Consider the following 23022-nt stretch of genomic DNA (forward strand, 5'->3'; position numbering starts at 1 on the left):
GCCTGTTAGTACGGCCTACACTAAAAAAGAATGGTACGATTCAATGGAAAGCACTCTCTTGTAAGCAATAGTTTCGCGAAACTTCCATAATTTATGCAACAACTTCGTGTAACCTGTTACCGGGCGTATTTGCTCCATTCTAAAGGCCCCGTCAGTTGCAATTAAGACAAGTGGCTCATCTACTTAACTGATTTTCTCTTGGAGTCAAAGAGTTGGACGCTTGGTTACGTTACGTGCGTGCGTTTACAAATACATTATGTATTGTCCTTCGACCTTGTATTGTTCATGTAGTAACTTTTATTAAAATCTTCTCGCATTGACTTTGAGCGATATCTTTTCCATTATTACTTTAGGGAAAGACCTGTTCCTTGCGCACGAATTTAAACATGGAAGCCGAAGTTGGGTCGGCTCCCTTGCAAACCGCTCCGCCCGTTTCCTCGTCGTTCACAGGCACTTGCGAAGCATCGGCGTGGGCCAGTGGATCGTGCTGTGCCTGCCCATCGCGGCGCTGACAGTCACCGCCTGCACCTGCCTCATCTTCTGGCTCTTCATGGGCGAGTGGTGAGCAGCGAATGAGGCGCTTTGCGTTCGCGCGTCGCAGGTATACAAAATCGCGCCAACTAGCGCGGATGGCGGGCTCAGAAATGTCCAAACAGCGCACATAATGCTAACGTTAAGGCTCTCTCACACACAGTGACTGAAGCAAAAAAAAAAACACCGTTGCAGCCGCGGACGTCACAGAGTGATTTCCGCTACCAGATTTCACGTGCGCTGGCGACTGGCGACAGCGCAATTTCCGTCGAAGCGACGCCCAAGTTTTCCCCCTACTCGCAATTTGTTTGCATTTCTATCGTTACAAGAAAACGACACGGGAACCGGTCGTGTGACGGAATTTTGTTATACTTACTTTAAAGTAGAATAGGCAGCATGCTTTGTTAGCGTTGCGCCTTTGTAATTGCTTAGTCTTCAACGATGGAGCTGTCCCACAACCCGCCGTAAACTAGACGTCGGAAGAAAAGCCTTTATATATATTGCTACGGAACAGCCGCCACAATGTGGCTGCACTGAAGAGGACGAAGACGACGTGTGTGCCGGCTTGATATAGCATCGCCATTTTGGCCTCCGTGAGCTTCTCTGTAAATAAATTGTAAATAGTATTCGGCTTCAGCTTCCCGTAACATTAATTTAGTGGAGGTGGACGTTCCCCGTACCCTTCATGGAGCTTCGCAGCGGTCGCAACGGCGACAATGCAAGTTCGGCTCCTGCTGGCGGCACTCCATCTACGCAAGCGTCTCCGCCTGCAGCCCCGACCTACGTCGCCGTTTCCCCCCCTCGGGATCCTGGTGTTTTCAACGGAGTCGGCAGTCCTGATGTTGACGACTGGCTCCACTTATACGAACGTGTCAGCACCAGTCACAGGTGGCATCCGACTATTATGCTTGCCAACGTACTTTTCTACCTCGACGGAGCTCCATTGGCGTAGTTCCAGACTCACGAAGAGGAGATCTCGAGCTGGGATCTCTTCGAAGACAAGCTACGCGACCTTTTTGGCAATCCGTTTGGTCGACAAGTCAATGCCAAGAAAGCCCTTGCCACACGTGTAAGACGTCGACCGAGTCCTACGTGTCGTACATTCTCGACGTCTTGGCCCTTTGTGCCAAGGCTGACCCGAACATGACTGAGGACGATAAGGTTAATCACGTCCTCAAAGGCATTGCTGACGACGCCTTCAATTTACTGGTGTTTACGAACGTCACCAGCATCGATACCATCCTCAAGGAGTGCCGCCGTCTTGAGCTTGCGAAAAGCCGCCGGGTATCCCAGCACATCACGCGACTTCCCAACACAGCTGCTACGTCATCCTGTGACGACCTCTTCCACCAGCCGTCGCGATGTGACAACTTGACCCGCATCATTCGTCGTGAGGTCGAAGCGGCACAACCGGCGGCCCCTTCATTCCCGTTACCTGATCATTCTCCGGTGACAATCTCCTTGATCCAGGCCGTCGTCCGTCAAGAGTTGTCCAACGTCGGCCTGCAATCCATTCGTTCCGTACGCTCGGAACCTTTGTCTCCACGCATGTCCCCACCGCGCTCTTCTTACTCCTCTTATGGACAGCGCAACCCCTCCGAATGGCGAACCGTGGACGACAAGCCGATCTGTTTTAACTGCCGACGCATTGGACATGTCGCTCGCCATTGCCGCAGCCGCTGGACTTCTCCGACGCGCTATTATCCTGATTACCCCCCTCGCCCCTCTAGCGCATCCTTTTCCTTCGCCCCTTCTATGCCCGCTCCATCACCTGACCCTGCGACACCTTTGACACGACCCCGCTACTCCCGCTCACCTTCTCCCTCCCGCCGCCAATCTCGCTCGCCCCCGTCACGCCGTGCTCCTTCTCCGACCTACTCGCCGCACCCCCGACCGGAAAACTAGACAGTGCAGCTTCTGGAGGTGAAGCTGCATTGACGACATTGGCACGAAATCCTCGCTTCACCTTACCCACGAACTAAAATCTTTTGGACGTTCTCGTCGACAATGTTCCTGTGTGCGCGTCGATTGACACCGGGGCGCATGTGTCCATTATGAGTGCTGCTCTTCGCCGTCGGCTCAAGAAAGTTCTGACGCCTGCCCCGAACCGAGTTGTAGAAGTCGCCGATGGAGGGACTGTCGCTATTGATGGCATGTGTTCTGCCCGACTCACCATTGCTGAGAGACACACCGTCGTTCTCTTCACCGTCATCGAGCATTGCCCTCACGAACTCATTCTCGGTCCGTACTTTCTTGCCAATCATTCTGCCCTCATTGACTGTTCGGCCGGCTCACTTCGCCTTGACTTGCCTCTTCTTGCCGACCCTGTGGACCCGCCTCCAAGCCATCTGAGCTCCATGGATTTTATTCGCCTACCGCCTCACTCTGTGACACACGTCGACTTCTTGTCCTCACCAGCTGTTCCTGACCGCAATTACGTGGCCGCACCAATTCCGGCCGTTGTGCTTACACATGGTGTTACCGTGCCGCACACTGTGCTGAAAATTACTGGCAACCGCACCTGCCTTCCACTTGTCAATTTCGCGGTAAAAAAAAATTTGGGGGGTTTAACGTGCCAAAACCACTCTCTGATTATGAGGCACGCCGTAGTGGAGGACTCCGGAAATTTTGACCACCTGGGGTTCTTTAACGTGCACCTAAATCTAAGTACACGGGTGTTTTCGCATTTCGCCCCCATCGAAATGCGGCCGCCGTGGCCGGGATTTGATCCCGCGACCTCGTGCTCAGCAGCCCAACACCATAGCCACTGAGCAACCACGGCGGGTGATTTCGCGGTAACCGCGCAAGTTCTGCCTCAGGGGATCTCCTTGGCTATAATTAGCGCTTTGCACGATGATGATGTCGAGCCATTCACACTGGAAGATCGTTACAACCCAGCCCGTACCGTGACGTCATCGCACGGTACTGACGTCGACATTAAGAAGATGGTTTCCTCTGACCTTACACCTGCTCAAGCTGAAGCTCTTTGCCGCGTTCTTGAAGGCTATCGCGACATTTTTTACTTTGACAATGGACCCTTAGGTCAAACGTCCGTCGTGACCCATCGCATAAATACTGGCGATGCGAACCCTATTCACCAACGTCCATATCGTGTTTCTGCATCGGAACGAGCTTTTATCCAACAGGAAGTCAGAAAGATGCTTGCAAACGACATTATCGAGCCTTCCTGTAGTCCCTGGGCATCTCCCGTCGTACTTGTCAAAAAGAAGGATGGAACGTGCGCTTTTGTGTGGATTAGCGCCACCTGAACAAAATCACAAAAAAGGACGTGTACCTTTTGCCACGTATTGATGACGCTTTAGGCTGCCTGTACGGTGCCACCTATTTTTCTTCTATCGACTTACGGTCCGGCTACTGGAAGATATCGGTCGATGACATGGACCGAGAGAACACTGCATTTGTTACCCTTGACGGCCTTTATCAGTTCAAGGTGATGCCTTTCGGTCTCTGCAACGCGCCCGCCACCTTCGAACGAATGATGGACTCTGCTTCAGGGGTTCAAGTGGTCCACCTGTTTGTGCTATCTGGACGACGTCATCGTTTATTCGCCCACATTCGACACGCATCTAGACTGTCTTTCAGTGATTCTTGACGTGTTCCGCCACGCCGGTCGCCAGTTTAACTCGTCAAAATGTCACTTCGCTCGCCGCCAAATCGCCGTGCTTGGACACCTCGTCGACGCCAGAGGCATGCGACCCGATCCGGACAAAATTCGCGCCGGTACGAATTTTCCTGCTGCGAAGTCTACCAAGGACGTTCGTAGTTTCGTAGGGCTGTGCTCTTATATCCGACGTTTTGTGAAAGATTTTGCGACCATGGCACGTCCCCTTACCGACCTTTTGAAGAAAGACGCCCTTTTTTCTTGGGGTCCTGACCATGCCGCATCTTTTTCGCAGCTGACTACTCTCCTTACCACGCCTCCAATTTTGGCCCACTTCGACCCGTCTGCCTCAACGGAAGTTCGCACTAATGCCAGTGGTCACGGCATAGGAGCAGTGTTAGCACAACGCCAGCGTGGACATGATCGCGTTATAGCCTATGCCAGCCGACTTCTATCACCCGCCGAGCGCAATTATTCTATCACAGAGCGCGAGTGCCTCGCTCTTGTGTGCGCTGTTGCGAAATTTCGTCCATACTTGTACGGACGCCCCTTCTGTGTCATCACTGATCACCACGCTCTCTGCTGGCTATCCTCGCTCAAGGACCACACGGGACGACTCGCTCGCTGGGCGTTACGCCTGCAAGAATATACCTTCTCCGTGGTATATAAGACGGGACGCTTGCACCAGGATGCCGATTGTTTGTCCCGCTACCCCGTCGACGAACCGGCTGATGCGGACGCCATCGCTTGCGTTTTCTCTGTGTCCCAGTTGCATCGAATCGGCAACGAGCAACGGCGCGATCCTTCATTACGAGCCCTCATCGACCGTCTGAAGTCAACGCCTGGTGACGCCCCTCTCCGGATGTTTCTCCTTAAGGAGGGGGCATTATACCGCCGCAATTTTGATCCACACGGCCTTGACCTTCTGCTCGTCATTCCATCGCACCTGCGTTCGACTGTCCTCCAGCAACCTCACGATGCTCCCTTGGCTGGACACTTGGGCGTCTCGCGCACATACGACCGTGTACGCCGTCGATTCTTTTGGCCGGGTCTCGCCCGCTCCGTGCGGCGCTACGTTGCCGCTTGTGAGCCCTGTCAGCGCCGGAAGAAGCCCTCCACGCCTCCAGCTGGATGTCTTCAGCCGATCGAAATCCCACCCGAACCCTTTTTCCGTGTTGGTCTAGACCTTCTTGGACCGTTTCCTCTCTTGGGCTCCGGAAATAAATGGGTCGCCGTCGCTACCGATTATGCTAGGCGGTACGCAATCACCAGAGCCCTCCCGACAAGTTGCGCTGCTGACGTTGCTGACTTTCTGCTCTATGACCTCATTTTAGTGCACGGTGCTCCGCGCCAATTACTCACTGATCGTGGCCGCAGCTTTCTGTCGGCAGTCGTCGAGGACATCCTCCGCTCCTACTCGACAAAGCACAAGTTCAGCACGTCCTACCACCCACAGACCAACGGCCTCACGGAGCGCCTCAAGCGGACCATCACCGACATGCTTTCGAAGTACGTTGCGACCGACCACCACGACTGGGATCTTCACTTGCCATATGTGACGTTCGCGTATAATTCATCGCGTCACGACACCGCCAGCTATTCACCATTCTATCTCCTATATGGCCGAGAACCCGTGTTGCCCTTGGACACTTTGCTGCCCTCGGCCACATGTTCCACCACTGAATACGCCCGCGACGCGATCGCACACGCCGACCACACGCGCCAGCTCGCCCGCACCCGTCTCGAGGCCTCACAGGAGCATCAGAGATGCCTCTATGATTGTCACCATCGTGACGTGCACTTTTCTCCGAGTTCTCTGGTGCTTTTCTGGTCACCCGTTCGACGTGTGGGCCTTTCCGAAAAGCTGCTGTCGCGCTACACTGGCCCTTACCGTGTGGTACGACAAGTGACCGATGTCACATATGAAATCATCCCTGCCGATCTCTCAGCGTCATCATCAGCTGCAAGTGACATCGTTCACGTGGCAAGACTAAAACCATACCACACACCTTTCACCGCGGATGTGCAGATTAAGCACCCGGGCGGTGCTTCTACAGCCGGGGGTGATGCTACGGAACAGCCGCCACAGTGTGGCTGCAGTGAGGAGGACGAAGACGACGTGTGTGCCGGCTTGATATAGCGTCGCCATTTTGGCCTCCGTGAGCTTGCCTGTAAATAAATTGTAAATAGTATTCGGCTTCAGCTTCACGTAACAATATTTTGACGGCGTTCGCTGTCGGCGCGCTTAAAATGTGGCCGATCACCACGACACCGCGACAGCACGAGAAATTTCGCGGAACCTAGTCGAAGGCAGCTGCCACAGTCGCAGAACGACGGAAATCTGCGTCGCTCAGTAAAAGTAGCGCTATGTGTAAAAGCCTTAACCTCCAAAAAGCCTCCAAAGTTCGACGAAAAGCTTGAGGCGAAGGAGAAGCATTGTCGAAATAAAAGAATCAGTCGTCTATAAGGTATCACAGGAAATAAATTATATAATTACTTTTCGGTGCCGCTGCGGGTCTCTTGCTTACTGAAGATGGGCGCTAGAGGGGGCGATTATTTATGCGTTAGGTGGCGAAGAGTGCGCATCCGTATCTCGGGGTTGTCACGCCGCGTCCGGTTATTCGCGTGTTGAGGCGCTCCTCTATAGGCGAAGACGCGCGTTTCGCTATTGCGATTACGGTCTCAGCACCCCCACTCGATGATGTGGTTTGTAGTCATGTGACGATCTGCCATGGTGTTTGAGCTTGCATTAAAGTGAGCCGATGGTAGAATCGGTCCAGGATAATGAGGCCCGGAGCCGATAGCTTGGCCTAGCTGTTCCTCGGGTGCTGCTAGTCTTCAGGGCTAGAGCTTGTTACGCGGACCCCCGACTGCTCGACGGTTGATTCGGTGATGGGTGGTATCGATCGGTTGCGCCCACACTCCCATATCATGTAGTAGAAGGTATTCATAGAGCGCAGAGCAGCGGGAGCAGTTGTAGTTGTATATCTCGTGGGAAACATGGCGTGCAGCAGGCTGCCGTGCGGGAATGCGCCGGTGTGTAGTTTGCGGAACATCACCGCGTCTTTTCTGATTAGTTTTTCTGGTTCTGGATGTCTGTGTATTTTTTTCCGAACGTTGTTGTGTGGGTCGACTGGGGCTCATGAACCCGTCGGTACAGCCAGGAAAATGCGATCTCTGGCAGCGGTGTGAGTCGCTAGATTGGTGTGAGTCGCTAGGAAATCGGTTAATCTAGCCGAGTCTATAGCGGCATAGTGAACTGCGCCGATGACCAGGATATCATCCAGATATACGACACAAGCTTGGTTCTTCAGAGTTTCTAGCACGCAATTCATGGCGCGCTGAAAGGTACTAGGAGACGCGCGCAACCTAAACGGCATGCGGTTAAATTCGCACAAGCCTGAAGGAGTTCGAAAGGCTGTCTTGCACTTATCTTCTTCCGCGTAGTTGATCTGGCAGTATCTCGCACGTAAAGTGCGCGATGAAAAGAACTTGGAATGACGGACCGTACCAATCGCGTCATCAATGATGGCACCGGGGGGTACAACGATGAATACCTGCATATGTATACCCTGGATATACATGGGGGCTTATACGGCAAAACCGCGATTTGATTATGAAGAACGCCGTATATAGTGGGGGACTTCGGAATATGTTGGACCCCCCGGTGTTCTTTAACGTGCACCTAAACCTAACTGCACGGCTGTTTTCGCATTTTGACCCCGCCGAAATGTGGCCGCCGTGGCCGGGATTCGATCCCGCGACCTCGTGCTTAGCCGCCCAACACCATAGTCACTAAGCAACCACGGCGAATGTAGTCCGTTAAGTCAACAGTTTGTTTCACGAAGCACAAGCAGCCTCCAAAAAATGTAATCATACGGCGATCTTCCGTGCTTACCGTGTGTTGGGGCACAACTGTAGCGCCTGGACTAGGGATGCAAAATTTCCGGAAATTCTGAGCGGGAAGTAATAAAAAGTTTTTCTTTCTTTTAGTAAATTTTGAACATTTTGGGACAAAATGAAACTGACGTAAAAATACTTTATTTTTATTATACCAGCAATAAAAAAATAATTATACTTAAATACATGTGGCCACACGCAAATAACGCGAGAACAAAGGAATGCACACCTTTTAGTCTTCTACGAAAAAAAAGATGCTAATATGACAATTGAGAAAAAGGTAACTCAGTGTCCGAGTCAACCTCGCTGGACACACTCGCGTTAGAATCAATTGCGGCTGCTTCCACATCCAAATTTGACACTGCGTAGACGACTTCTCGAACACGCTTAACGTGTGAGCCTGTTGCGGACTTTGTTATGAACATTTCCGAACAAAAACCAGTTTCGTTCACAACTGGCAGGTGGCGAGGCTATCTACAGCGGCCTAGAAGCTATAGGTGTCGGGGGCTTGTCAGGGCCGCAAGCCATGCCACCAGGTTCGCGCTTCACGTACTTCCCGGAGTCCCGGTCGCCCGTCTTGGGCCATAAGCCAGAGGACGAAGTGCACTCCACTACGTTTCAAGGCTACGCTACGTTTTCAAAACGAAACTGAAAGCATACGATGAAGACATTCGAAAACTGTGCTGCCGTTCTTTCTGACATCGCCACATTTGCTTCTAGAATCGTATGCGGTCTAGTAGAGAATGGTAGGTATAACTATAGGTGAAAATCGTTGTTTTTTTTGGTTTATTTTTCGCTTTCTCCGTGGTAAAAAAAATTAATACAATTGTTTTTTTTCTCCCAAACTTTCCTTTCCTTTTTTTCCCAGCGCTTACATCTCTAGGCTGGGCATGAGCTGGACATGAGTTGACCCCAATAAGGTTTGGTTTAGCATCTGCCAGAGCCCAAGTACTCGTGGCAGACGCCTATGCAGGGTGAAACCCGCCCTGTTAACTTCCCGGACAAAAATGAAGTTTTCACCACCACCGCTAACGTCTTAATTTGATTACACGAGCAGAAAACTGGCGCATTGGTTTTTATCCGTCATCAAGGGCAGCGCGAGGGACGAGGAACACGAGACTACAAACGTTCGCACTGCGCTCGCACCTTGTTTGCCGTCTCGCTTGCATAGCCTTCTTTTTTCGTTTCGTGTCTTAGGGTCTCGTTCTGCTCCCATGCATGAACCCATTGCTTAAATATGTAACGCAGAAATTCGTGCTGTATAATTTATCCCGATTTATCCGGCTTTCATGGCTAGCCAGAGACTCAAGGAAATCACTGTGCATTTGCGTTGGCCTATTATAACATTTCTTAAACGATGGAGACAAGTAAATGCCTGGTGCTGCCTAGTTTCGTTCCTTGCTAGCATACAAAATCCTTTTAATTTGGTACAAAATAAAGAAACAAGTAAGAAAATCCGGCAGCTATAGAATGCGGCAGAGCGGGAACTGGAGATATCCGGGAAGAGGGGACCCTTGTCATACAGTGCGTTTAATTAGGCTGGTGATGACTGTGATGCAGGGAACTGGAAGAGGTCGGCCTGGAGCTGGCTTCCTTCCTGAAGAACGTCGTTGAACTCAAGCTCTCCGAGGACAAGTGCAGGTTCGTGAGAGCTTCAAACCTTGTCGCCTGCACCACACGGTCGCTCGCGTTCGTGATTTCCGTAAATTAAGCAGTATGGATGCAACTATATCTAAAAGAACAAAATTTCGGCTTCTGCAAGGCAACGCAACGCATCTTCGCTTCGAAGAGCACGAACCCTTCAACCAATATGTTTCCGCTGATAAAGCCTCAAGGCAAGCCATATATTACATCGTGGCGCTGATAAATTGTTCTGCGCTAACATTTATAATCCACAAAAGCGCCGACTATTTCTTCAAGCGTGAATAACAATGCGTGTTTTGAACAGATAAAACTATTGATTGCTTCTCGTGTGATGTGCCGAAACTATTATATTTGTTAGACTAAGTATAGATTTTTGCATACACGTGCAGTGGCACTTCGATGCGTTATTTTGTCAACGTGTAAACTCGTATATAAAATCAAGAAAAAGCCTAAAAACTGTTGCGATAACGATAATACTAGTAATTGCTCATACCTCATGGAGTTGTAAGACTTCATTATGAAGTGCACATGTAAATAAATCCAGCATTTGTAAATAAATCAATAATTTAGCGCGTTCTTACACTTTACACAAGAGCGATTTTACACTTTGTTTATATTCAAACGCGGCCGCTCCTGTCGGGAGTCGAACGTGCGACCTAATGCTGCTCGCTGGTGCCCAAGTGTAGTGCTGCCCAAGTGTAAAGAATTATGCCTTCTATGTGTTTGCTCGCGAAGAGTGGCTGCTCAAACAGAGGCTTTCAGGCAATTACTGGTTCAGCGCAACATCCGTAAGTTGTAGTTTTTAACGCGAAAGTGGCCGAAGTTATCTGATGTACCGAGCAGGCCACGTCTCCATACGGGCGTCAATAACCTGTAATTAACCTGTAATAACCTGTAATATAACGGTAATTATTACCGCGCCAATAACGTGAATAACGAGCACAGACCACAGCCTAGAGCTATACGTTTTAGCGCATGCGTGTACTTGTACATCGGAAGGCACTGATGGCAACAGCGACGCTGGTAGCGATGTCTTCCGATGCTCTGCAGCAACAAAAGCGCACGGGATCCATAATCTGGAAGAGCCATGTTCCTAATACCAGCAGGTACGAATGCCCCATCAGCCTGATAATCATTAGCGAAATACTTTCTGTTTGCTTTTTCCCGCGCTATAGTACAATGGCGCAACACAAGAACGTTTCCAAAGCATTGCGATATAACACCTCGCAAAAGATATCGCCACGAGCGCTGAAACGGCATCGTGGATTAATCGCCTTCGGCTCGCGTTGGTCAGCTAAGCTGTTGGCACAATGCCCGTCCCACCAATGAGGCCTCCCGTAGGGCTACAAGAGTCGCGCGCGCTGTGATCCACAAAAGCCACCGACCGGAAGTGCTGGTCGTGCTCTTCCTGTGCAAGTCCCTCCCGTGTCCCAGTGCATACCTAAGCTAAAGCTAAAAGCTGCGGTTTGAAAACTATTCGGCCTCGTGCGGCCTTGTGACCCACTTGCAAGCCACTCGGGGCACTCCCTCGTGCCCGTTCTTCTTTTGTCTTTTCTTTTTTCACGCCGAAGCATGCGCATTAACGCGTCAAGTTAACGTCATAGCAACGAGACGCAACCTTTATATGAAGCTATTCAAGAATAGCCTTGTGTGCTTCAATTCATCTTTCATGCCACGGCCAAAGCGAAACACTAAATTGTTGTTCTGCAAATGAGGGTGCTAACGTCGGGTTTAACTGAAAGAGGAATTCAAAACTGCAATTCAGGACAAGTAGCTTATGTTTAACGAACTCTTGATCACCGCGCCAAAATGCAGCTGTAGACTCCAAAGAGGTAAAGTGTACAGCTCGCAAAAGAAATTTTGTTCGCTCTTCAGAGGACCACGCTGTTCGATGGCGCGTCTCTGGGGCATTACCTGCGAACCTCGCGAACCTTGAACCAAATCGAGAACTGGAGGCCTGATGATTACGTCTTCAGAAGTGTTGCGTGAGAGGACGATATTTTTTTTCTGACAATGTCATATCTCTGTTTCAGGGAAATTTGCGCCCTGATGGCGGTGTCTGCCGTCATTATGCTCACGGGTATCAGCTTCGGCGCCCTGATCACATTCCTCGACGTCGAGTCCACGCAGATGTGAGCGAAAAAACGAAATCTTGCTCCCTTAAATACCTATGCTATATATACACCAGAACAAAACTCTGAGTCAGAGCGCCAAAGACAAAAGAAAAATAATGAGGCCGAGAGTACCAACGCTTCTTTCTTCTCCAATCCGACGGGCACTGACTGGTCCACAAAACTGCCGTAACCACTGCGATCAATCCCGCCGTGCAGCGGGTGAATAACAGGGACGAGTCTTTTGGAGATAAGATGAAATAACTCAATTTAGAAGCTTAAACTGTAAGTTTAAGTTACTATATTACACTTATGTATTTACAAGTAGGGCAATCTTGCCGTAAGGAAAGGCTCTTCCACATTAGTTCACCTTGATTCGGCACTTCCTGCTTTGGGCGAGTTCATTTTTCATCACTGGATAAATCAGATTGTACTCGAAAGTAAGAAACAGCTTTACCTGCTAGCTGCTATATAATTCTTCTTCCTATAGTAAGGCTGAAATTTGTGTAGAGAACACAAAATATGTGACGTCGGTATGACGTCTTAGCCAGCGCAATTCGATCACAATATTCAAGAAGTGAAGTTTTTTTTTGTAAACAGTGTACCAGGGATTTCATGGACAGCTTAATCAATCGACTATTCAGTCTCAACCCAGATTAAACCCGCATATTCTACTAAAGTAGGAGTCGTGTACTTAATTTTGAACGTATCGTGCGTGCTATCGATTGAATAGAAAAAGAACCAAGGGCCTCTAAGCACTTCTTATGAATTGTGAATGCGAAAGAATTAATGTTCAATTGAACGGCACTGAGCGGTCCTTCGAGTTTTGCGCAGCGAGTAACGTACCATAGCAGTACGTGCTGCCCGAGCCAGCAAGCAGCAGCAGCCTGTGGCGCCAACGCCTCATGCCACCGATGTCCTGCGCGATGAGACCAAGGAAGCAGCAGTGGCCACCAAAACGGACAGGCGCGCGCAGCAGCTAAGTCCAGTGAAGGTCAGAGAGAGAGATAGAGACGAACCGCACGCCGGCTTCCGAGAGCGAGAGTGACGTGGCGTCGCAGCGATGCCCTCTCCCTTCTCACGCAACATATGGTACGCTAAAGCGGGGGAGCAGGTGTGCCCTTTCGACCGCTGCGCTCCGGCGAGGAGCGCTCGTGACATGGCGTCGCAGCCAATGAGAATTTTGGTGCCGTTTCGCTGCTACAGACGCCGCCGGCTTTTTCGCTCAATGGGTCATTTGATGCTTTCACATCAATACTGATGTTTATCAAAGTGGAAAGTAAAAGGAAACGGCGCCGTCAACACACAATTTTTCATGCCACGAGTAACGTCATAACTTGAAGTCATGGATGATAGGTCATCTTTTTCTATCTCTCTGGAGGTCAGTTATTCATATTGTGTCACCATGCATGGAGTGCGACATTCCCATTAACTTTCAAGGCCCAGCTTTACATAGACAGACCGACAAACGGATGGATGAATGGATGGATGGATGGATGGATGGATGGATGGATGGATGGATGGATGGAGATGTTCAATGGCGAACTGTTTGGATGAATTGACGAATGGATGGGGATGGAATGGAATGGACGCATGGAAATGTTCAATGGTGAAGTGTTCAGTCACGAAGTGTTTGGATGAATGGACGGGTGGATGGGGATGCAATGGATGGATTGACAGACGAACGGACGACCAAAGTGTTATTAATGGCAAAGTGTTGTTTCAAGCAATGTAGCATTATTGAAGTGCGCATTTTAAATAGTAACTATGCCAGCGATTTCTAGAGTGGAACAGTCTTCGTCAGTGAAGAGTAGTATATGACAACTGAAGTATTGGTAGCATAAACGTAGTCAAAGCGCAGAATGAAAATGTGTTGCATTTATTTTTGATGGTTCGGCTACACTAACGTTAGACGAATCATTTGTCGGGGGCGAGAATAAGCGCAGCATAGAAGCAAAAATGCCGAATTCGGTGGTAACCAGTGAGCATCCCATTCCAAAGCGAATACTCGCAATGTCAATCCACATTTGTCCATCCAGCCATGTACAATTTGAAGTTGTAATCTAACTTTTGAAGTCGGGGGGGGGGGGGGGGGCAACTGCTAAACCTTTGCGATTCCAATGTTCCCTCTGTGATGACTTAAAAGAGTACATTTTAAGATCTCTAAATTTGATTGTAGAGCACACAGATTTACCTTAGTCCGTGCGTAAAACACGCACACGCACGCACCGCCTTGAACTATTTCAACAACATACGCATATTTTTCGGATTCCCTCATGCAGCAACTGCACCACCTACGTGCTCCTTCTGGTGTTGGGCATGTCCGCGGTCTCCCAACTTCGCGTTGCCCGAGGCAGCCCGAGCTGCGGCGGCACGGTAGCAGGCGCTGGGCAAATGTGCAGCGGCAAAGGCGGTGCGGCCGCGGTCGGCGCCAGGTCTTTCAGCCTGGGGCTCGAGGCGGGACTGCTCAATGTGCCCTGGAGCATGCTCTTCCTGCTCGGAGGACACGAATGCCTCGGAAAGGCGGCCGAGGTACGGGCGCTGACTGACTTATAGGGCTTGCTCCAGTTGTCTACGGATAGACGTGCAAACTGCACAGCGCGACCTCATGAATAAGCATTTGTGCTGCCCTAACCATTCGCCTACCTTATACTTTAGCATTTAGCATGAACATCTTGGGAAGGCAACTTTGACACGTGTCGGGAAGTTTCCTAAAGGCGATTGTGTTCAAAGCGACGAACAGCTACGGAATAAGACGAGTGTCAACGTTAACGTCTGCTCTTCGGCACCCTGCATCGACCTGCCTTTTTGTTTACAAGGAGTCCTGTTACCTTACGTAGTGTGACAATTCGCCTTAGCCGCTCCAACATCACGCGGTGTGCTGACCCAATAAGGGAAGATTGGCAGCGCAAAACCAATACTGAAGTACGGAGTGATGCGGACTTCTTTCTAAACTAATCAAGCAGACAATGCAAATGGCAGACGGCTTGTCAGCTTTGGGATCCTGCGTGATGTAGTTGATGAATCTATAGAGTAGTGAACATACTTGTCGAACCTGGCGTGAGCGGGCCAGACAAAATGCGTCGACGCTGAACGCCCCAGAAACCCGGAGCGACAAGCATTGTCTGATACGGAGTGAGCCTCCTCTCTTTTTGGCTACTCTGCAAAAGCACCGTAAATCACACGAATTCCCTAAAACATACATTTTGCCCACAACCCTTGATGACACATTATCTATAAGGCTCCTTTAAACCCATTTATATTTATAGGGGGTTGTACTGCAAGCGACCGCTTGGAAAACCCGAAAAGATGTGAAAACAAAAACGAGCCGCGACTCCACCTTGAAGTTGTTGAGTGTCGCCATGGATTTCGAACACGCTTACCGAGAATTAGTCCCTGTTCGACAGTAACTACAGACTGAACGTATAGCGTGCCATAGGCGCGCGGCCTATGTAATCACGCAGCACTTTTCGTATTTCTCGCGCTACGAGGGATTAAAAGCACGAAAAAAAAATATTATTCTGGACATAGGGCGCCGCAACTAACTGAATGGAATGTTTTAGTACGCAATAAGAGCTTTCCCATCGGAAGCAAGGCTCTTGTTTCAAAAATTAGGAACTTGCCTAAATATCCTTCTCTAATTCGAAGTTTGTTGTATCGTTCCCCACCTGCGGCAAGTTGTTTTTCGATCCACTTTCATTTCCATTAATATATCGTTTCTTTATTTCATTTATTAAGCCCAAGTAATTTCCCCTATGTTGTCCTGGGTGTCAGTGTTTGTTGGCTTCTTATGATATGACTAATAAAAATCGGGCCCCTAGGTTAACCCCCTTTCTTCTCGTCTAATTCGTCCAGTAATTCGCTCAGACTAATCATTCTGAGTACGGAAGATGGCAGATGACCGAACACCGTAGGTCTCATAATTCTAAACTGTAGAATTTCTTTAGAACAGCTTGGCTAACGTTAGCTGGGACGCCCTCATACCCATGCGACCGCATGCACTAAAATTTCAAATCGATCGCTCGCCCCGAATCGTTCTTTTTTTTTTTTTTTTTTTCAAGCAGCCGCCAGGTCGCGGGCCCTGCAACGCTCCCGTAATTCTCCCTCTCTCTACGCGTCAATCCGCCTATCCACGCCCGCCGCAATAAAATCGGGGCTGGTATTCACGTAGCGATTCATTTCGCTCGGTTCCATTCCTTTCTAAGCATCCATCCGTTCCCGTCCGGCCGATCCGGCGGTGATAACGGCGGCAAAGCACTGCTGAGAAACCGCTCACGAAGCGTGAAAAGGAATGCCATTGGAATAGAATCTCTGCAACGTCCCGGTCCAGTTCTGCTTTTATCTGAGACGTAAGCCTGCCCTTCTTCGGGAGCATCCCTGAGCCATGCTTTTCTGCAGCTGGCGGGCGTCGTGCCGACCATGCATTCGTTGCTGCGGCAGCTGTCCTCGTACAAGCCCATCATCGTCCAGGCGGTGCTGGTGACGTGGACGTCGCTGCTCGCCGAGATCTGGTCCAGCGTCGAGGCGCACCGCGCGCTCCTCGGCATCGTCAGCGAGCTGGTCAGTCTCGCTTCTTCGTCCGAAGTAGTATCCCTTCCGGTGTGGCGCATTGTACTGCCGGTCAGCGTATTGTATTGTACTGCCGGTCAGCAAACTGCGTCTTAAGTCGCAGTTTGCTGACTGGCAACGTTTGCAACGTAGCGCAATTGCGCTACGTTGCAAACATTAACTTTACTCTCTCGACCATCGACGGCGGGCGGAGCTTGCCACACATTGTACACTTTGATCGAGTGGAGGTGGTGGTGGCAACCGGCTCCAGTTAATGCCATCCACTGCATGTGCTACTCATAATGTGCTCTGTGTTGCCGAGTTTGCAAGCGCTCAGGTATGCCCTCATCGTTGCTATCTGCGGTATAATGGCTTCCTAAATTACGTGACGGAATCAAAATTTAGTAATTGCCAGGACTTCCTTCTTCTAAGAGTGGTAGAATGTTTATGTATAAATTCCAACATGCCGAAGTGAATATTTAGTGATGATTTATTGTCAACAAATGCAACAGAGAGACACGTACATTTGCAAGATTGTCGACAGAATTACTGGGGTAGGTTTGATATTGACATGCATTATTCATGTCGGCAGAATTTAATTCGCGTATATATATATATATATATATATATATATATATATATATATATAACTTTTTTCCGTGTGTGTGTCAGTCTACAGTAAGGGGTGTCGTTCCTGATCTAATTTCGAGAGGACAGCACACGGAAGCTGTAGTGGCGTCACAAACAACCCGAAGGTGTGACGTTTTATCTTAGGTAGATGTTGTTCCCTTGGCCTAAAACCGACAGGGATAAATTACTAACATCTCCTGTTCCTTATTTAGCTAAGATATGTAGCCTACAATGTATGCGGCCTGATTTACAGTCGGCCGCAAGAACTTACGCACCGCGCTCGTAATGCTCGCACGTTTGCTGGCGTACTCTGCTCCATTATATCTTAATATTATATAGTATTATATATTATTATATTTATCTTATAAAATTGCATCACTTAATGTTCCGAAAGTTCACGGTGTCTTATGAGAGATGCCGTAGCGTGGTGTTGCTCGTTAATTTAACCACCCACCTGAGGTTCCTCTAAGGTGCACCACCCAGTGCGTGGTCAAGAGCATTTGTGCATTCCACCCCTATCAACATGTGGCTGCCAGCATCGAACCCTCGACCGCGCTCAGCAGCGCGACGCCATAGCCGCTGAGGCACCACGGGCGGGTGACGCTGCCTTAAATAGCAGTCGACTGCATCGTTTGCGCGGTTCATTGCTTTCGTGTGTAGACTACAACAGCGGTTGCCGCCTGCACCCTACAGGCAGCCGAGATGCAGGTGAATCCGGTGTACTACACTTTTCCGGTGACCATAGCCATCTCGACGGCGGGCATGCTGCCCGGCTCGGCGCTGTCCATCGCGCTGCTCATGGACCAGGCCCCGCTCAGCACCGCAAAGCTCGTAAGAGTGCAGATATTTCATGTGCCCTGCCGGCCCGCAGGCTTCCTCTGTCAGCGATCTCAAATTACCCTTAACCTGCTTCGGCTGGTTTTTTAATGCGATTTGCATTTTTCTTGTGGTATACTTCACCTACTTTCCAGGGGGTGACTATCAGTCTAACTATCTGCCTGCTTTCCCGCCAACCGGTATTTCATTTCCTTAAAGACCCCGTAGTAGGGGTATTACATAAGGAGTGAGAATACAACTTATACAAACAAGTCTTATGATGCATTTAATTCTGTAAATAAAAAGTTGCTACATCTTGAACAAATTGTGAAGAGCAGGTGATGGCAGCGATTTGATGAGGAAGGCCATTCCAGTCTTTAGATGCTCGGTAGAAAGGAGGAGTAGCGCATCCAACTCATGTTGTGATGGGAACAGGGTTCGAAATCGAGCGTCGGACAAAATGGAGTCAGTGGGTATGGGGCACTGTGTACCTGTATGTGCCGCTCCTAAACGAAACTCTGACGCAGGCAAAGGTAACTGCGGATGTGAAACTGGGTATGTGGCACTTTGGTATGTACCTATCCTCAATAAACGTTTTTGACACCGACTTGGATAACTATAGGTGTGTGCCACGTTATGATATTCTGTCCTCGACTGCGTTTTCCATCCCTCGGTGCCTTATTTCTTGCCGTAACAAAACGGTTATCTGCTACATGCACTAGACTTATGCTTTCTCACTGCAAGTTGTCGAGTGCTTAGCAAAGGTAGCATTTACTAAATTAGGAAGTTCAACAGCTAGATAAAAAGGCAGCAGTAACTGATGAAACTAATAGCCGCACCCATTCCTGTAACGTTTACTGTCATTCCTTTTTTTTCTGATATTGTAGAATATGTAACGGGCCGTGCAAACAAAATGCGGCTTCAGGGATTTATAAAAAGCATTTAGTAGCAGCTGAAATGGAAGCGAAGAGATATCGTAAAGCATGGATGAAAAGAAGAAGAAATAACTCGCAAACCATCAACGACTATCGTCAATGCAAGGCGAATGGTGGGACGCTTCTAGAAATTTATTCGCACCAATAAAGTAACGATTCACTTTGAGGCGTCTATTGGTTTCAATGGGGATATTTGATCACATTTGCTGTTTTATTTGATAATTTCGCAGAGAACAGAGTCGTTGAGCAGCATGCAGATAGCGTTATACAATACAGACCGGAATTACGTGCGTCTCAAAGAACTTGATGGCTGGCTTTCGGCGACGGTCCCTGCGTCGGTGCATTTGCAGCGGCGGCAAGAGCTGCGCAAGTCCAACCGCCGAACAGCGATCACGAAAACGGGCAAAAGGGCCGCCATGATCTATTCGTTTCCTAACATAACATCGCTTTTCCTTTGGTCTAATTAGAGCAAGACATTAGTAGCACCCCTCGAGTACTGCGTTGCGCTTGTAAAAACACCAAAGGCACGGCGGAAGCCTATGGGAGCGGTGAAGGTTGCATAGACTAATATGTGTGGGTCTGCGAGCCCATGCCTCCTTGCAAGGTTACGTTGTTGTTGCAATTTGCATGCGCGCGGTTTCAATATTCTATTCATTGCAACTCTGCTCATTACCCTGCTTTTGTGCATTCGCGTTAGATTCGTCCCATGATTAACTAGCCTAATTGTCCAAACATTTGTTTAATAATTGATCATGTTCCTGACAATACATTTTGGACTTTATTTGAATGATTGAATTTATTTATTGCTTGATTGATTGGAGCTCGAAACAATTCCCAGAAAGGAACAGAGCTGGCCTAGAGTCGATGGAGCAGGGTCGGTTGTTTATGCATTGAAGCACAAAAGTAACTGGAACGCCCGTGTATTTCGTCTCCCAAATTAGAAAATATTATCTCGAAACTGTTGTTTAATTCTGGAAATTCATTTCAAGTGGATGCGTTTTGCAAACTTGCAAGCTACAATTCGTTAATTGCAATATATGCTGTAAAACAATTAAGAAGTTAATTAGTCAATTAGCCGAATTCTGTGTTGCACCATTGTGCTTCGGTACTTTCTTACGACGCCCTCTTTTATCACTGCGCATCAACTCCAAGTTGTGAAACGGTCACTCCGCGTTTGAGTACTGTCGTCATATATGTGAGCATCATGAATAAGCCTTATTTCTCATACACTATATCATTCACTATACACTGCTATATACAGGGCGATAATTTTAAAGTTTTACGGAATTTTCAAAAACCGCCTGTGGCAGACAGCACATGTCTTGTCGCTGAGCTGGATTATTCCAAAAGGTGGACATTATTAGCACGCGCAATCGAAACACATATTACCCTAATTAGGAAAAATGACTAACTTACTAATTACATTACGGCACATACTGCAATTAACGAATTGCAGCCTGCGACTTTGCAAAACGCGTCCACTTGAATTTCCACGGTTATATGTATGTAATATATATTTATTTTTTATTTATTATTTATTTTAACCTCAAGGGTCCCTGGCGGGACATTACATGAGGGGTGGGCGCAAGAACGGCGGCTAACAATGAATGTTACATGAGAATCATGACGATGACATGGCTTTCTCGATGGCAGTCTTTAAATGGGCTGGATCAGGGACTAGTGCTAAGTCGCAGGGAAGGTCATTCCAGTCGCGAGCTGTGTGGACAAAAAATGATTTCTGAAATGTAGTTGTTCGGGAACGATGCGGGATGACGTTGTTTTGATGGCCTGTGCGGGGTGTTCGACGTACTGGTAGGATGAGCTTGCTGTCACGGGGCGAACAATGGAAAAACCTGTGATAAAGGCAGAGACGTGAAATTCGGCGACGGGAAGCGAGAGAAGGAAGATTTAGTTGCAACTTCGAGGCGGATATGCTAGAGTATCGCGAGTAGTTTGAAAGAATAAAGCGAGTGGCACGATTCTGAACAGATTCAAGGGCTGAGATAAGGTTAGACTGATGGGGGTAAAATATTGCGCAAGCGTATTCAAGTTTAGGTCGCACAAATGTTTTATAAGCTAGTAATTTTAAGGAAGAAGGTGTCATGCGCAGGTTACGACGGAGATACCCAACTGCTCGATTAGATGAACTTATTATGTGGTTAATGTGGCAAGACCATGATAAGTCACTAGCAAGGTTAATGCCAAGATACTTAAAAGAGTTAGTGGAAATAATGGCAGTATCGTTAATTTTATAAGTAGGCGGAGTATAATTTCGGCGGTGGTGAAAAGAAATATGTAAGGTCTTTGTAGTATTTAGGGACATTAGCCACCTAGTACACCACTGCTGTATGTTATCCAGGTCATTTTGGAGGATGTAAGCATCCTCGGCGTTAGTTATGGGGTGGTAGAGTACGCAATCATTCGAGAAAACGCGGATACTAGATGTTACAGTGGAAGGCAAGTGGTTAATGTATATTAGAAAGAGCAAGGGGCCAAGAACTGTGCCTTGAGGTACTCCTGAAAGAACGTGTGAGTAGGATGATGAGAAGCCATTAGCGGAAACAAATTGCATGCGGTCAGTTAAAAAGCTTGGGAGCGGGGAAACGGGGAAACGTACTTCGCTACTCGTGAAACTGCGACTTCTGCAAGTTACATGGTCATAATTAGCGATATACACCGCAGTATAACTTTCTACGGCACGTTTCTAAGGCAACACCGCATTCACTAGAGGCGATTTTGTCCCCTTCTGAAGGAACGAATTTGTGGCCGAGTGGTAGCGTCTCCGTCTCACACTCCGGAGACCCTGGTTCGATTCCCACCAGCCCATCTTGCAAGATGTTTTTTTATTTATGAAGTGCCTTCTGGGATTTATCGCTCGCGGCCAACGCCACTGACGCCGACACCGACGACCCCGGCTTTTCTGCTACACAAGCTCCTTAACGCTGTCGCGTTAAAAACGATATCGCCCCGTATGATATAGTTCCGCTTCTGCCGCCTTTCGCAGCTCATCCTGGGCGCAGCGTCGAAGTTGGTGGCCGTGGTGTGCACGCTGATCTCCATGAACACGGTCGCCGTAGCCCTCTACGACTTCTCCAACACCAGCTACCCCCTGGCAAAGGACGAGGTCGTCTTCCTGCCTCTGCAGCCGGACCTCCCCTTGTTCTTGTAGCGAGGGTCCAGGCCGCCCACGCATGCACCGCCGCGTCTCAACCGACCGGCGACCCTTGCCCCCGCGGCCTGTGCGACAACGTTACCCTCCTTTTCTCGAAAACGACCGTGTGCATGTGTGTGCGTATTTCGAAGACTTGTTTTGCCGCCGCCATTTCTCGGGCGTCGAGGAGTTCGAACCTTGACCTGCAGAGTGTTCCTCTCGCGTCCCTCGTAATTTGATAAGTGCAGTGTTTATAATTATTGTATCCGTGTTCCTCAAGCAGAAAGCAGTCGCTGTGATTATATAAGCAGTGATTATGTACGTTCGCTCAAAGCAGCTGCTGCGTCTAGCAGGGTGAACTGCGCTACAGTCTGTTCGGTGCCTTGTGAGCAACTTCTGGATGGATCGCTCCGAATCGTAATAGCGTGCACTGAACCAACGTCGCGTTGCTGCGACTGGAACAAGCTGTATAAGCTGGTTGTCAATTTGCCGCTCAATGTTGATCGATCCTTGCAGCCCCATCAAGAGCTGCGTGCTTTCTTAAATATACGCCAATCGATTCTTGGCACTTGTGCTGTATGGACTCAATTTATTTATTTATTTATTTGTTTATTTATTTATTTATTTATAAAATATTGCAGGCCCGATTTAGGGCCCATGCAGGTGGGATATCGAAAGGTTTTAATATATATATATATATATATATATATATATATATATATATATATATACACACATATATTGTTACACACGAGGTGTTTAATGCAGGACCAGATGAATAGGTTGATAGGCGCGGTTTGGTGAGCGGTCCCGCGGCAGCTTGGCTAACTTCGTTCTCTTCTTCCCTCTGGTCTGCGCGGCAGCCGTGGTTCATGACAAAGCTCGTGACATTTCCCCGCTGGCAGACGAAGCCCGCCGGGCGAGTCAGGCATCTCGTGGATTGTAACGCCTCAGACGCGCGACGTGTGTCACTTCAGCCTTGGCCGAGCGTCGTCCACTGCTCGTGAGACGCGCAATAGGATAGTTCGCTGAGGCGCTCCAGAATGACGTATAGGGGCCGACGTAGTGGGCGAGAAACTTCTGGCACAAGCCACGCTTCCGCAATGGCGTCCAGAGCCACACAAGGTCACCAGG

General features: G+C 48.9%; 1 protein-coding gene across 1 annotated transcript; it reads left to right on the forward strand.

Annotated features, from left to right (window-relative positions):
- Positions 1-336: 336 nt before the first annotated feature.
- LOC126532395 (Na(+)/citrate cotransporter-like) lies at positions 337-22428 on the forward strand. Its single transcript, XM_050180105.3, has 7 exons — positions 337-561; positions 9614-9694; positions 11731-11829; positions 14091-14340; positions 16207-16368; positions 17680-17817; positions 21742-22428. The coding sequence occupies exons 1-7, from the start codon at positions 551-553 to the stop codon at positions 21904-21906; spliced, it is 906 nt and encodes a 301-aa protein (XP_050036062.3). The 5' UTR covers positions 337-550; the 3' UTR covers positions 21907-22428.
- The last annotated feature ends 594 nt before the right edge of the window (positions 22429-23022 follow it).

Source organism: Dermacentor andersoni, chromosome 4 (genome assembly GCF_023375885.2).
Source record: "Dermacentor andersoni chromosome 4, qqDerAnde1_hic_scaffold, whole genome shotgun sequence".
NCBI classification, from domain to species: domain Eukaryota; kingdom Metazoa; phylum Arthropoda; class Arachnida; order Ixodida; family Ixodidae; genus Dermacentor; species Dermacentor andersoni.